The 15,846-nt window shown below is 48.8% G+C and overlaps 1 protein-coding gene across 1 annotated transcript in view; it reads right to left on the bottom strand.

Annotated features, from left to right (window-relative positions):
- LOC135387752 (uncharacterized) overlaps nucleotides 1-15,846 on the bottom strand; it is a 155,426-nt gene that overhangs the window by 59,298 nt on the left and 80,282 nt on the right. Inside the window, exons 6-7 of the mRNA XM_064616850.1 lie at nucleotides 13,711-13,870; nucleotides 13,513-13,646 (exon numbers count right to left, since the gene is read on the bottom strand). Coding sequence (XP_064472920.1) covers nucleotides 13,513-13,646; nucleotides 13,711-13,870 — 294 coding nt within the window. The remainder of the gene's footprint in view (nucleotides 1-13,512; nucleotides 13,647-13,710; nucleotides 13,871-15,846) is intronic.

The raw sequence follows: 15,846 nt of genomic DNA, 5'->3' as shown, positions 1-15,846 counted from the left end.
TCCACGACGTAGCCATTAAAAGCTCACTTAGCTACACGTATTTCTCAATGTCAGTGTTAGGATGTTTGTTCCTTCATGCATTTCTGCGCGCTGAATAAATAATTGGTGTTAGAAGCACAATGTAAGCTACCAATTATGACAGAGATTTCCTAACTGACGGCGCCATTGGCCCTCTCTAGTATGTCTACATGCCGATGCCGCGAAGCCAACTGTGGCAAGCAGGGAACGACACATACCATCACCACATGCCGACATTGCAAAATTCTAGCATCGTGACAACAGACATTTGGTCACCGGGCAGCAGGTTCACAACGACACCGTGATCGGCGAATTCGAGATATGAAAAATTAAAGACATCGGAGGATGATAGCAACAGTTTTGAAAGCATCCAAAGGCAAGCGTTATGCAAATATCGCCTCTTATATTTAAATTTTAAGGGAAGGGGATGTTGAGGGCAGACAGCCGCGGAGCAAGACCATCAACCATAACATAAAACTAGCCAGGAGGGGACTTAACACACGGCGTTGCGAACGCGCCCAAGTGCGCGCGTCCCTATACTTTGCGATTTTACCGAACAACATGATCGCGGTGATGAACACGATTACGCATTAATCGCGCTCAGAGAAAACAGCCTGATCGCAATCGCATTGTAATTCCCATGAGTGCCTGCAGAGGCGCGGCATTGTGATAGCAATACAGGAATCACGAAATACAGATAACTGCCGTGAGCGCGCTCGCGATCACCGCAGGTTTTCCTGATGTTATTCCAACGCGCCGGGATCACCGCAAGGACACTTCAATGACGATTGCAATCACAGCTACACTCATCCCTTTGGTGATCGTGATCGCGGTTATTGTGGGTTATCGCGATCATGCGTGATTTCGCCGAGGTCTGGTCGCAAGTGCAAAAAGAGGAATCATTTTGCTGTATGTTGCAAACTAAGGCAGAAGGTAGCTGACGGAGTGTATCTCGCAGATGATGAAACAGATAGCGACGGCCTTGATGTGCTGGAAGTCTGCAATGGCAGGGATAACCGCGACGACTGGCTGATGACGGCTGCTATCTCGGGGAAGGACGTGCGACTAAAAGTTGACACGGGATCACAAGCAAACCTGCTTCCGCTGTCTGTATTCAAGAAGATAATCCCCGGGATTCGTACCAAACCGACGGCAGCAGTTCTACGGAGCTACAGCGGCGGCGTTATCTCCCACATCGGAACCGCACAGCTGCGCACGAAGATCAAGGGTAGTGACAGCAAATCTGGAATTCTTTGTGACTACAAGTGCTCGTCGAGCAATTTTGGGCCTCAAGGCGTGCAGACTATACGGACTGGTCATCTGCGTAGACGCTGTGGCAAGTGCTGATTGCTCAAACGGTCATGTAGCGGCGGAGTTTCCAGATTTGTTCCAGGGCTTGGGATGCACCAAGAAAGTATACAAGATGGTGTTGAAGGAAGGGACAGTTCCGGTCATCCAGTCAGCGCGCCGGGTACCGCAGATGCTCAAAAGACCTCTCAAGGAGGAACTGGACAGGATGGAGGCAAAGGGCATCATAGCAAAGATGGAAGAACCACCTGACTGGGTAAGTCCCTTGGACGGCTTAGACGGCGTCAGAGTGTACATTGACGACGTGCTAGTCTGGGGTACCACGCGTAAAGAACACGACGAACGTCTGCGTAGGGCACTTGAAGCGTGTCGGCGTGGAGGCTTAACTTTGAACCCCGATAAGTATGTGTTTTATATGTGTTTATGTATAAGTAAGGATAACGAAGGAAGGAATACAGCCAGACCAGGAACTTTTACGAAGTGTGTTAGATATGCCAGCACCGACAAATAAGGAGGGTGTGCACCGTATCCTTGGACTGGCCAACTACTTCGGAAAATATATCCCCTGCCTTTCACAGAGAACTGTCGCCCTGAGAGATCTTCTCAAAGAAGGATGTTGTTTCGAGTGGACAAAGAGCCACGCAGAGGAGTGGCAGAAGCTCAGAAACTCCTTAGCTTCGTCACCGGTTCTGGCTCTTTGACCCGAGGATGGAAGCTATGGTCTCCACCGACGCCTCTCAGTTCGGACTTGGTGCGGCCTTGCTTCAACTTCATGACAACGTGTAGCAACCTGTGGCATATGCCTCGAGGGTACTCACACAAGTTGAAGGCAGGTACTCACAAATCGAAAAGGAAGCTGTTGGTAATGTGTTCGGTTGTGAAAAATTCCATGACTTTATTTACTGCCGAAAAGTATCTGTGGAAGCTGACCATAAGCCTCTCATTGCGATTTCCAAGAAAAAAGCTTGGCGATATGCCACCAAGGTTGCAGCGTTTCTTTATACGTCTGATGAAGTATGATTATGAGCTGCATTATGTTCCAGGCAAGCACCTGCAGCTGGCCGACACACTGCCTCGGGCACCACTAGTGACAGAAACCGCTCGGGGCGTGGATGTCGACGTAGAGGTGCATGCAGTATCAATTCTTTTAACGATGGTGAGTGAAAAGACTCTAAAACGCCTTAGAGAGGAAACTGAGAAGGATTTGTGCCTGCGGGATGTAATGGCAGCGTTGGAAAACAACGAGTAGGTGCAAGGAGAGTACAAAGCATTGCAATCGGAACTTTCCCGTGTAAACTGTGTTATGTTTAAAGGTTGCAAGGTGGTGACCCCTAGAACGCTCCGCAGAGAGATCTTGACGCGCCTTAATGAGGGGCATTTAGGAGTCGCTAAGTGCATGGCTAACGCTCGCTCGCTCATGTTTTGGCCTGGAATGAACACGGACATTAGAGAAATGGTATCAAAATGCAGCGCATGCAAGCGGTATGCGTATCGTCAGAAAGAGGAACCCCTAATAATGCGACCTACTCCCAATCAGCCATGCATGGCATCGCGTAGGAGTAGACTTGTTCCAATATGCATCTAAGAACTATGTGGTTGTCATTGACGCGACGTCGAACTATCCTGAGGTTGAACAGCTCCGGGACACCAGTGCGCGTACCGTCGTTACTGCGCTAGCCAGCGTCTTCGCAAGACATGGTATCCCCATGGAAGTGCGTTACGATAATGGACCTCAATTCGTGTCAAAGGAATTCAGAGACTTCGCCTCGCTGTTCGACGTTCGTCATGTGACTTCAAGCCCTCGGTTTGCAAGGTCGAACGGACTTGCTGAGACAGGAGTACAGATTGTGAAAAGAATATTGAAAAACTACAGGACCACTCTTCAAGAAGATGGCAACTCCCCAGCAGAGCTGTTGATGGGCCGGCGACTGCGCACACGGCTTCCAGAATTTAGGCGCACCACGCAAGTACAAGTCCGAAAGCATCAACAAGATTCCTCAATAGGCACTCTACTTAAACCGCTGTTGCCTGGCCAACATGTACGCGTACTACAGGACGGAGCCTGGACCCTAAAGGGAAAGGTACAAGATGTCGTAGCACCTAGATCATACAAGGTGGTCACTGAAGACAACAGACCGCTACGAAGAAATCGACATCTTCTGCCCACACCCGAACGGTACGTTCTTACACGCCCGGACATGGATTCAACCCGCCACCCAGAAAACGGACATCGAGTTGAACCACCAGCGATTGAAGACTCTTCGCAATCTGTAACCGAATCGGCCTCACCTTCCAAGAAGTGTCTACCTTCATGTGACAATGGGAAGGATTCAGAGCCCTGTCTACGGAGGTCATCCAGGACAAGACGTCCACCGGACAGGCTCGTGTATACATAGTTGTGTTCTTTTAAACTGTCTGCATGTATGAGTTAGTATTAGATGTGTAACGGTTAAACAAAAAAAAAAGGGGAGATGTATCGGTATGCTGATAACAGCCCAGCGCGTAGCATATCTAATGTGTAACCTTGAGCGACTTCACGTGGTCTTGTTTGTACATGTCCTCCCCCATTGTGTGTGTGTGTATACAGGGTGTCCCAGAAAACGTGTCATTGAATTATAATAGAAAAACTACACCACCTAGAGCCATGCGGTCAACGGCATTTGTTCTTACTGGGTTTTTGCCACCTCCTCATGTGAATGTCGTGTAAGTTTAATTATGTAAATTTTTGCGAACTGAACTCTGAAATTTGCCTAGTAAATGTCACTTTTTTACCCCACCAATGTGAAGAGCGTGTCTAATTTACTCAAATTAATGATAATTGACAGGGATATTCAGGAGCTATCGCATCGGAAAAAATAGCCGAACATCATGCTCTACGGAGGTAGCACAGAATAGCGCACGATGAATTTTTCAGCGAAATCTTTGTCAGTCCGACGAAAGGAGGTTGGAGGAGGTGGAGGAGTTTCGTTGGGAGGAACCCGAGAGGTCTGCCTGCCTGATTAGGCGGCATGTTTCTCGGGAAGGGAAAGGTGGTGGAGAGGAGGAGAGGAAAGGGTGAAGTGGAAGACCGAGCGGAATCCGCTCGGGGGGAGGATAGCTGCGTCCATGGGCCGACTTCAGGGGAACTGTGCCGGCATACGCCTATTACACATCTGAGGGAAACCCAGGAAAAACCCCAGACGGCACAGCCGGCCCGCGGATTCGAACCGCGGACCTCCCAGTCTCCAAGCGCACGCGTTACCACTGCGCCACTGGAGCTGGTGGGAGGTTGGAAACCCAGCCCACCCCGGCATCGCAGAAAGAGATAACGCAGACATGGCTTATCACGTCCGACTTTCGCTGGGATAATGCTTTCCCTCTCCAAATTTTAGGAACTGTTACTTTTTCTACTACCACTCTGTGGGCTGGCTTCGGAACCTCCTTTCGTCGTACTGCGAGCGATTGCGCTCAAAAAGACATCGCGCGTTATGGTCGGGTGCTCCGAAAAGCATGATATTCGGCTATTTTTTCCGATAGGATAGCTCGTGAATATCACTGTCAATTATCATGAATTGGAGTGAATTCGGCACGCTCTTCATATTGGTGGGGTAAAAAAGTGACCTTCGCTTGGCAAATTTCTGAGTTCAGTTCACAAATATTTGCATAATTAAACTTGGGGTACATGACATTAACTTTACAATGCGGCAAAAACCTAATAAGAACAAATGCCGTTGACCGCATGATTCTAGGTGGCGTAGTTTTTTTATTATAATTCAATGACACGTTTTCTGGGACACCCTGTATAAAAGCTGTGAATAAAGGCGCAACGGTTGTTGCTGTTTTGCTTGCACTTCGTGCGTCGTGCTTCCGACGGATACACTTACAACTGGTTATTGGAAATCTACAATAAACATTGGAGATTGAGTTGAAAGGTATGGGCTGAGATAGAAGGAACGGGTCGCACCATCAATCCGCGTTATTGTTGTTTCGTTTCAAGCTTATCTAAACTCGCTGATTGCTATGCAATATATTTTTGGAGCACTTTGCATTTTCCACGCATAACTATACTACTGAATACAACAAAGATCTGTCGACGTCTGTACGCCGCTCATAGCCGCAGCTACTTCGCGGCGCTAACACGTAATGAAAAGAAAACTGAATACAACAAGATCCGTACGGTGCATTCGATGCACCCTACATTTGTAGTTGTAAGGGACGAATGTCGCCTCGGTAGAAATACTTTCACCCGCTGGATGACGTCACGGAAATGTTTCCTTTACAGGCGGGGGGCGGCAGGCGTGCATTGTCATTCAAAGATTCGATAACACACCACCGAAAGCGTTTCAAAATGAACCTCCAGAAAAAAGCTCATTTTCATGTTATTTTGGCTTCGTCACTGATTTTCCTTTCCCACACTTCAGCCAATAAAATTTTTCTACCTGCGAAAGGCAAAATCTGCCATGGGAGTTAGAAACTGCAACATCTGTTGTAATTGTCTGTTCTTGTGTTGTTGTAAATCGCCGTGTGAACTATCCGCCTGCGGCTATACCTGGATAAACAGTATTGTAAATACACTAAAATAAAATTCACTCAGTGTTCTTCACCGCCTCGTGTGTCGTTGACCTTCTGTATTCCTACCTCACTGCTGGGATTTGTGAATTTAATACACCTTCGATTCTGAATGCATTTAGTTCTGCACCAAAATCTCTGGTCCAACCAAGTCGCGTTTGATCAAATCATTGCCACTCGCATCGCCAAAACACTCTCAGACGCCGAATTGTTCATATCATCCATTTCATTTAGTAATAACTCTGGATATAAACGTGGTATCGAAGATGTAATCATTTAATTACGTAGACTGTATAACCATGCTTAATAGCTATGAGTCCGCGGTCCATACCTGTTTCCCATGCTACAGCCTGCGAAGTAGCGTTTGGTCAAATCGTTCATTTTCAAGCGACCAAATAACAAACAGGAGACAAGATCATCACAAGTCGCTCTGTTGTTTCGTGTTTGTTCTTTGGTCGCTTGTGGATTGACACCAACCAGCCCAATCTATATACTTGAGACATTTTGCCAAATCGTCGCCCAAGTGGCACTCACTGGCGCAAAATTGTCAGTTTCCTCTATTTTTGCTCGTAATAACTCTTGATACCAACTTAATACTGACGGTATCATCCTAAAATTACGTAGTCTGTGTATCGTCTGCGGACCGTAGCTGTTTTCCTTGCTGCACCCTTAGAACTCTCATTTAGTCAATCTGTCGTCCAGAAGGCTATCACAGGCTCCAACCTTCCAATTTCATCCGACAATCTCCCGATATCTGGAAAGTCTCATGCTCGTTTCCACAGTTATACATCACCTCTTATTCTTTATCTTATGCGAAAGCTCCGGGGCGTGTTATCGGTATTGTTACCAGGTCGGGGCGCGAAAAGGGAATTGTTCGCCTCAGATATGTTGTCCTCTCCCTGCCCAAATCTGTTCCTCCTCACGTAATGACGCACCACCCTGTACACTTAGCTTCCTTGCGTAGTCCTCTGCTATCAGGTCAAGCCGGGTTTCAGAGGGGGTGTCCCGGAATGCTCTCTTGACAAAATGCTTAGGTGCACATTCAAGGACGCTGTACGGACCGGTGTATGGTGGCTGGGGGGACTTGCGTAACGCATCCGTGCGGACGAAAACCCTGGCAGCGGAACTTAGGTGAGGCGAAGCGTATGTCGTTGCCGGCTGTTGAGCTATAGTTGCGACCGGTCGGATATGTGCGAAATGACCCCGGAGGCGGTGCAAAAAGGCCGAGGAATCGATGGAGATCGTCGAAGAACTGACCGGGAAGTCGCAGCGCAGTGCCGTAAACGAGTTCTGAAGGTGAGCACCTGATATCCTCTTTCCACGACGACCGGAGCCCGAAGAGTATGAGGGAAGGAGTTCCTGCCAGTGCGAAGGGTCTTCGTACGCCATAATGGCAGCCTTGAGTGAACGATGAAATCTCTCCACAAGGCCGTTGGCTGCAGGATGGTATGCAGTTGCACGACAGCGATTGGTTACGAGCGATTGGTTACGAGAAGCTGAGTGAGTGACGAAAGGAGTCGAGATTCAAACTGCGGTCAGTGACAATCAGGGAAGGAACGCCGAAACGGGCAACCCATGTGGAAAGAAAGGTTCGCGCCACAGTTTCGGCGGTAGAGTCGGGCATGGGTGCAGCCTCAGGCCACCTAGTATATTTGTCGATACATGTGAGGAGATAGCGATGGCCGTTCGAAGGCGGCAGTGGTCCCACAATGTCGATATGTACCTGATCGAAAGGTGCGCTCGGCAAGGAAAACGTCGCGAAAGGGGATACCGTATATCGGTGGACCTTGGCTCTGTGACACTGGAGACATGACTTGACCCAGTTGCGGAGATCCGTGCTCATCGAGAGCCAGATATAACGGGCGGCAACGAGGGGCTGCGTGGCTCTGATGCCAGGATGAGAAAGCGAGTGAAGTGTGGTGAAAACTTTGCGCCGGAGACTTTTTGGAACAAACGGTCGTTCCGTTCCGGTAGATATATCGCAGAAGATCGGGTCAGGAACTGTTGGAAAACGGACTGGCCGGAGCACCAGGGAGGAGCGGCCCGCTAGAAGATGCTGCAGCTCAGGGTCGTCACGGTGGTAGCGTGCGAATTCCGAGAGGTTCAGCGGGGTGTGACGGATGGACGAGACGCGGCTGAGGGTGTCGACCGGAATGTTGTCCGCTCCCTTGACGCGCTCGAAAGTTGCGCTGGGCTCTGACAGGAAAGCGAGCTGGCGGATTTCGCACCAGGAATAGCGACTGCTGCCGGAGGTGTAGGCGCGCATGAGAGGTTTGTGGTCCGTGAAAACGATGAACCGCTTGTCTTCCAAGAAGAATCGAAAGTGCTTCGCGGCTGCAAAAGCGGCAAGAAGTTCACGGCCAAAGGTGCTGTACTGCTCTTCGGCAGATAACAGCTTCCGCGAAAAGAACGCTAGCGGACGCCAATGGCCATCGATGTACTGTTGTAGAACGGCTCCGATAGCTTGGTTAGAGGCGTCGACCATGACGGATGTGTGTGCGTCATTGACGGGGTGAGCCAACGCCGCTGCGGATGCTAAGGCGTTCTTGGCGTTAGCGAAGTTTGGTTGATGCCCCGTTAACGGCGGCGCCGGAAAGCGTATCGAGGAGCCTTCGCCTTGCGACGTCGACTAAGATGTTGTGATGCGGCCCAACGCAAACTGACATTCCGCTTGACTGAACCAGAGGTCAGGCGGGGCCGTATGAACGGAGGCACCTTAATAGCGAAGTGAGATACTAAGGGGGCGGATGGTGCGTTCTGCGTAGCCCCTTGCACAGGCGGGGGCTGGTCCTCCACAGCCGCTGGAACGGACGGGGCGTTGTCCATAGCTGATCACGTCCGGGTCACCACTGTGGAAGCAGGAGGCAACAGGCGTGAGCAGGACAAGTTTTACTGAAGGAACTAAACTGAACTGGCGGTCAGAACGGAGCTCGCAGAGCTTGCGCCGCGCTTCTTGGTTCTTGTCGCTACAAGCCGATTGGGTAATATGTGTATGTGAAATTGAGTCCAGAGTTCGAGCTCGGTGCCTCTTTCGCCTGTTACACCTTGGGAGTTCGCGTTTGAAAAAATCGTCTCCGATGCGCGCACTCTGAAGGGTGAATTGGATAGTTTCATCAACTTCGACGCTCCATATCATTTAATATATCATATACCTTAAGCCGGTTGCGCAATATCAGAGTTGTGCCTAACTCGTTACTTGGTAACGGTTACTTTTCTTGGTAACGAAGTGATGATTCAGTTACTTTAAAAAAACTGTAATAGTAACGGAATCAGTTACAAAAATTGGTAACTCGTTACTGACGTTACTCGTTCCTTTTCATCAACGCGGGGGAGCACATTTCGGCACTCCGTGTGGCGCAATCCGTGCAGATTTGGCGGAGCGACTGTTCAGCTCGGCAGCAGGTGTCATCACACGAAGGAGAACGAAGATCACTGATCAGTATCAGCTTCTTTTGAAGTGCAATTCCTCATTAATAAAGAGTTGAAGGCAACTGACGGCATGTTTGTTGGCTCCTTTAGCTATGCGGCGGTAACGTAAAAGTAACTCGTTACCTGTGAGGAACGAGAACTCGTTACGTTTGTATATTGGTAACGAGTAACGTATTACTGTTTTCTGAAGTAACGGGTAACGGTATTTAGTTCCTTTATTTGGGTAACAGGCGCAAGTCTGCGCAATATGTATATGTGAAATTGAGCCCAGAATTCGAGCCCCGTACCCCTTTCGCCTGTTGCACCCTGGGAGGTCGCATTTCAAAAAATCGTCTCTGAGGCGCACGATCTGAAGGGTCAAATGAATAGTTTCATCAACTTCGATGCTCGATATCATTTAATAAAAGAAAAATGGTATCATATACCTCAAGCCGATTGTGTAATATGTATACAGGGTGTCCCACCGAAAAAGGGCCAGGGGCTAAAGAAAAAAGGGAGTGCTCTACACAAATGGAACCAACTGTACGTCCTTGGCAGTTGTGTGGTCTATCCAAAAATCTTTTTTTTTCATCGCCCCTTTTAATCGCACTTTTTGATTATCGGGTTTCGCTCTCAGATGTCAATGAGGAAGTTGTAGTACATGTCGAAAAAGACGCAACTGAAATGGTTCGAGGTTGCTATGGCTTGTGGTTTCGTTTTTTCCCGGGTTTAAAAGTTGGTTTCAGATGAAGGGCGGACCGCAGATCGCTGCCCACAAACCGGCACCCGCGCGCGACGATTCCAGCGCCGTCCGGCGTACATTGACCTTGAGATTAGCGCTTGGAGGCCATCCTTGGACCACGTCACACAAGAGGAAGATATTTCACCTATTTCACGGCACACCTATCACAGTGCACTGCAATCGTCGCGCGCGGGCGCCGAATTATGGGGAGCGCTCTGCGGTGCGCGCGGCTTCTGAAATTTTTATACCTGGGAAAAAACGAAGCCACAAGTCATAGCAACCTCGAACCACTTCAGTTGCGTCTTTTCGACATGTACTACAACTTCCTCATTGACATCTGAGAGCCGACAATTAAAAAGTTAGAAAATCAATTAGCACTAATTAATTGACAAGAGGCGATGAAAAAAATATTTTTGGATAGACCACACAACTGCCAAGCACGTACAGTTGGTTCCATTTCTGTTGTTTTTTTCTTTAGCCCCTGGCCCTTTTTCGGTGGGACACCCTGTATGTGAACTTGAGCCCAGAGTTCGAGCCCCGTACCTCTTCCGCCTGTTACACCCTGGGACGTCGCACTTGAAAAAATCGTCGCACTCTCTAAAGGGTCAAAGGGGTAGTTTGATCAACTTCGACGCTCCTTATCATTTAATTAAGAAAAAGGTTAATAATAATTGGGTGTTTACATCGCGAGATCAAAGAAAAAGATGTCACATACCTTAAGTCGATTGTGTAATATGTATATGTGAAATTGAGTCCAGAGTTTGCGCCCCGTACCTCTTTCGCCCTGGGATGTCGCATTTGAAAAAATCGCCTCCAGGGTGTGCACTCTAGAGGTCAAATGGACAAAATCAACTTTGGCGCATATTATCACTTAATTTAATAAACAAATGATATCAATGATGACCTAAGCTGGTGCCGGTACCTCTTTCTCCTGTTGCACCCTGGGAGGTTGCGTTTGACAAAATCGTCTTCGGGGCGCGCACTCTTTGAAGGGTGAAATGGACAAAATCATCAGCTTCGGCGCCTAATATCATTTAAAAAACAAATGATATTAAAGAAAGCCCTAAGCTCATTGTGTGATATGTAACTCTGGACTTGAGCCGAGTGTTTGAGTCCGGTACCTCTTTCTCCTGTTACACCCTGGGAAGTCGCGTTTAATAAAATTGCCTTTGGGTCGCGCACTCTAAGGGGTCAAATGGACAAAATCATCAACTTCGGCGCATAATATAATTTAATACACAAATGATATCAAAGATGCCCTAAGCTGATTGAGTGATATGTACCTGTGAAATTGAGCCCAGTGTTTGGGTCCGGTACCTCTTTCTCCTGTTACACCCTGGGAGGTCGCGTTTGACAAAATCGGCTTCGGGGCGCGCACTCTTTGAAGGAATTGAAATGGACAAAATCATCAACTTCGGCGCATAATATAATTTAATACACAAATGATATCAAGGATGCCCTAAGCTGATTGAGTGATATGTACCTGTGAAATTGAGCCCAGTGTTTGGGTCCGGTACCTGTTTCTCCTGTTACACCCGGGAGGTCGCGTTTGACAAAATCTGCTTCGGGGCGCGCACTCTTTGAAGGAATTGAAATGGACAAAATCATCAACTTCGGCGCCTAATATCATTCAACAATCAAATGATATCAAAGATGTCCTAAGCTGATTGTGTGATATGTACTTGTGAAATTGAGCCCAGTGTTAGACCTCGGTACCTATTTTCCCTGTTGCACCCTGGGCGGTGGCGTTTGACAAAATCGCCTCCAAGGCGCGCAAGTGTGAAATGGACAAAATCATTGAAAAAATCATTGTGAAACTGAGCTCGGTGTTTGGGCCCGGTACCTCTTTCCCGCGTTACACCCCGGGAGGTCGCGTTTGACAAAACAGTCTGCAATAGGGGCTCCCTCTCAAGGGTCAAATTGACAAATTCATCGACTTCGGCGCCTAACGTGTTGAATAAAAAATATCAAGGATGCCCTAAGCTGATTGTATAATATGTATATGTGCAATTGAGTCCAGTGTCTCAGCCCCGTGCCTCTCGTTCCCGCTGCACCTTGGGAACGTGTCGTGTTATGTCGGACGTGCCGTGTCTGTCCTCCTTTCATGTCTTGGGTTGCTTTTTCTCTCACCCTGAGAGGTCGCCTTTGACAAAAACGCGCACTCTGATTGATCAAATGGACAAGTTTATCGCGTTGTTAGAACGATATGAAATGTAAAACGGCGTCATTTTTATAATACAGGGGTTGGGACAATTTTATAGATATGGTTCGCCAGAATACTGAGGAAAAATAATTATCATTTTACGTGTCCTACTTAGCGAGAAACAAGCACTCGAAAAGACTCCCAAGCAAAGCGCAGACGCAAGAGAGCTCTGAGTTTCGTCCATTCCCATTGGCAGCCGTAAGCACGTAGCTTCTTTTGCGTTGCCTCATTGAAAGCGACGAAGGCTGTGATGTCAGAGCCGCTTGAACTCCTGTATTCGCGGTGCTCACTTCCTCCGCTTCTTTTACCCTCTTCGCAGTGAAACTTTCAATGCAGGTTTAGGGCGATGCGGAGAACCGTCTTTTACGTTTACCTAGGATAACCTGGAATGACCTGTCGCTAAACCTTTACGCACAGATATGTGCGGTCTATTCTGTGAGCCCTTTGGAGATCCTCGAAGAATGCCCCTTATCCTTTCGAATTCCTTCGGACCGGTCGTAGAGTCTTAACGCATGTGTATTACGATAATACTAGGGCTTAGTCCGTGGTGTGCTTAAAAAGAGGGTCATGTAGGTGTCTGGTCTTTGAACACCCTCACACTCACAAGTCGTGCGGTTTATGTGAGTGTGGCTCAGAGGACATACTGACTGAAAACGCAACATGACATTTAAAAAACTGACTTTTTGTCCAGAAATCAGTCTACGTAAGCACAGGCCCTGTACAGAAATCGACGAAATCCCTATACACTCTTAAAAATGAACTTCACTGCATAGCACGCTCCGATCCAACCATAATCTCGAATGATATCGTCATCTGCCCCGATTTGTTGAAAACGGGAGGCGTACGCCTTTTCATTTGCAATTATGAACGGCATAAGTGTCACAAAAAAGCCTTAGAAAAGGCTCAGTGTCACGAAGTCTCCCATTTTAAACAAATCAGGGCAGGCTACGATATCATTCGTGATGATGACTGGCTGGGAGAGTGCTATGCAGTGAAGTTCATTTTTAAGAGTGTAAGCACAGTGCATTAAAATTTATTTGGCTTTGTTGAACTCTTTGTTGGCTTTGTTGAACACATCACCCTAGTGCCTTTCCCGTTTGCAGGTGTTCTTTACATGATGTTCTTTCGTGTTGGACGATGTCATCTTAAAATTTGCTTCGCTGTTGACTGCCATAAACGGAGTTTCCCAATATTACCACGTCCTGCAAGGCCGGTTTCCAGCATAGCAGCAGAGCGCGGCGTGGGTATGGATAACCACGAATTCTGTAAACGGGCAACCACTCACCGGATGAGTCTGGCAAAATGGTTCTTCATTATATCGTCTGGGTCCTTTTCGTAAATAGGAGCTACTCCTATGAAGTGATAACCTGTGTGGTTACTGTCCTGTTTCATCTTGGCAAGTTGAAGTTCTTGTAACAACTAAAAAACAGCGACAAGAGAAATAGTGACAAGTCGGGAGGAATAGTGACAAGAGATGTTTTACCTTTACAGTTGTAATCACTTCGTCTATTTCTGCACTGGTGGTGCGGGATGTCAGATTTGTGTCCAGGACACCAAAGTTCATAATGTTCATTTCCCACAACGTGTTAAACCTTCGCGCACCTGCTTCTCCTTTGAGTCGATCGAGGCTACTACGCCTGAATCTGAAACGAGGAAATACGCTATGAGGCATGCGCAAACATATCAGCGCTCATTACGCCACTCTGTGGACTGATTGAACAATGTGTTGAGCTAAGTATCTGTGGTGACCATCATGCAATCAACTGCAAGAATTATTCGCGTAATGAAATATGCTGAGTCACGGTCTACACAATGGATATACATCCAGCTCCTTTTGTGTCAAGATAACAGTAGTGATATCCTCTGGTTTGCGTATGGTCGCTAGATAATAAACCAAAACTGCGCCCACGAGACATGCGACAAAGGCGGAAACAGCAAGCAGGCACGGGGCGCTTCGTCCCGTCCCTGCTTGCTGCTTTCAACCTTTGTCTGGTGTGTCGTGGCTACGATTGATTTAATAAGGTGTGTGGAAGCTAAGATAGGAGCGACCACAAGGAACTAGGATCGGGCGAGAAGCGAAGATGGTTTTAATGGAATCGGGTAAAGCCAGCGGCCGGTGTGCGCGAGATGCTCTCTTCTTCCTTGAGCAAGGCACCGGTGGCGCTTCTAGCCGCCACAGACAATCCCCCGGCCAGTCACGGAGTGGTTCGGACCAAGTGGGGAGACCAGTGGACGTGGCGTGGGACAGGGGCGTCAGATTTGGTACTCGGCTGGTCGGGGAAGCTGACACTGTGGAGGTGGCTGTCAGGTGCGTCCAGATACGCAGGTTTGAGGCGGTCCAATGAGACCTTGTCTCCGCGGCCGGCGATGTCGAGCGTTAAGAATTTTGAGGCGCGCCTGAGGACTTTGTAAGGGCCAAGGTACGGAGGCTGGAGGGAGGAACGCATGATGTCGTGGTGGATGAAGACACGAGACGCGTGGTCGATGTCCTTCTGGATGAAAGGGGAGGGGGCCGAAGGAAGACGCGGAGGAACCGGGCGGATTTCACGGAAAGTGTCACGCAGCTGCTGCAGATAGGCGTCGGTACTGATGGGTGCGGCTTGATGAGTAGCGAAGAAAGCGCCGGGGAGATGGAGGGTGGTACCATAGACTAGGTCAGCTGAGGAGCAGTGTAAGTCAGCCTTGAGAGCGGCACGAAGGCCGAGGAGTACCAGTGGAATGCTGTCCACCCAAAGAGTTGGATCGGCTTGCGCGCGGAGCGAAGTCTTAATTTGCCGATGGAGGCGCTCAACGATGCCGTTACTGCAAGGGTGGTACGCAGTGGTCCTGTGCCTCGTCGAGCCAAGCAATCTGAGGACGTCGTTGAACAGCTTTGACTCGAATTGGCGGCCTCGGTCCGACGTGACGGTTTCGGGAACTCCAAATCGGGATACCCATACTGGCAGGAAGGTTCGGGCAACGGTGTCAGCGGTAATGTCCTGGATGGGTTGTGCTTCCGGCTAGCGCATGTAGCGATCGATGCAGGTAAATAGATACCGGAAACCACGGGAAGGGGGGCAGTGGCCGACAATGTCCACATGGACATGCTGGAAGCGATGAGACGGAGACAGAAAGGCTTGCACAGGGGTGACTGTGTGTCTGCCGATTTTCGGCAAGAACGAGTCCAGCGCCGGATGTCAGAGTTCATGCGAGGCCAAATTAAGCCTTGTCAAGCAAGACGCTGAGTGGCACCAATTCCTGGGTGAGAAGGTGCATGAAGCATTTTGAAGATGGAAAACGAAATTGCTCGGGCAAGTAGGGACGTTGAGAGACGGTGGCAACTGGGTCGAAGTGCTGATCTGAGTGGCAGGTTCCAGTAATAGATAGGCGCGACACGATGGCAGAAAGGCGCTGAACTTCAGTTGGTAGGGTGTCGCGGAAGAAGCAGACAGCTAGACTGGAAGTTGGCAGAGGGGGGACGGGTTCAGTAGCGTGCGATGGAATAACCGCATTGGTGCCGCAAAACTGTGGCGTTGCTTCCATAATGCGATCGGCGAGTTCTGATAGGTCGCGAAGCGACTCGGTTGGAGACGCCGAAAGGATCATTCGTACCATATGCGGTAGCCGCTTGAGAAATAAT

Source organism: Ornithodoros turicata, chromosome 3, assembly GCF_037126465.1.
Source record: "Ornithodoros turicata isolate Travis chromosome 3, ASM3712646v1, whole genome shotgun sequence".
Taxonomy (NCBI): domain Eukaryota; kingdom Metazoa; phylum Arthropoda; class Arachnida; order Ixodida; family Argasidae; genus Ornithodoros; species Ornithodoros turicata.
This window is presented reverse-complemented; position numbering and strand designations above follow the sequence as displayed.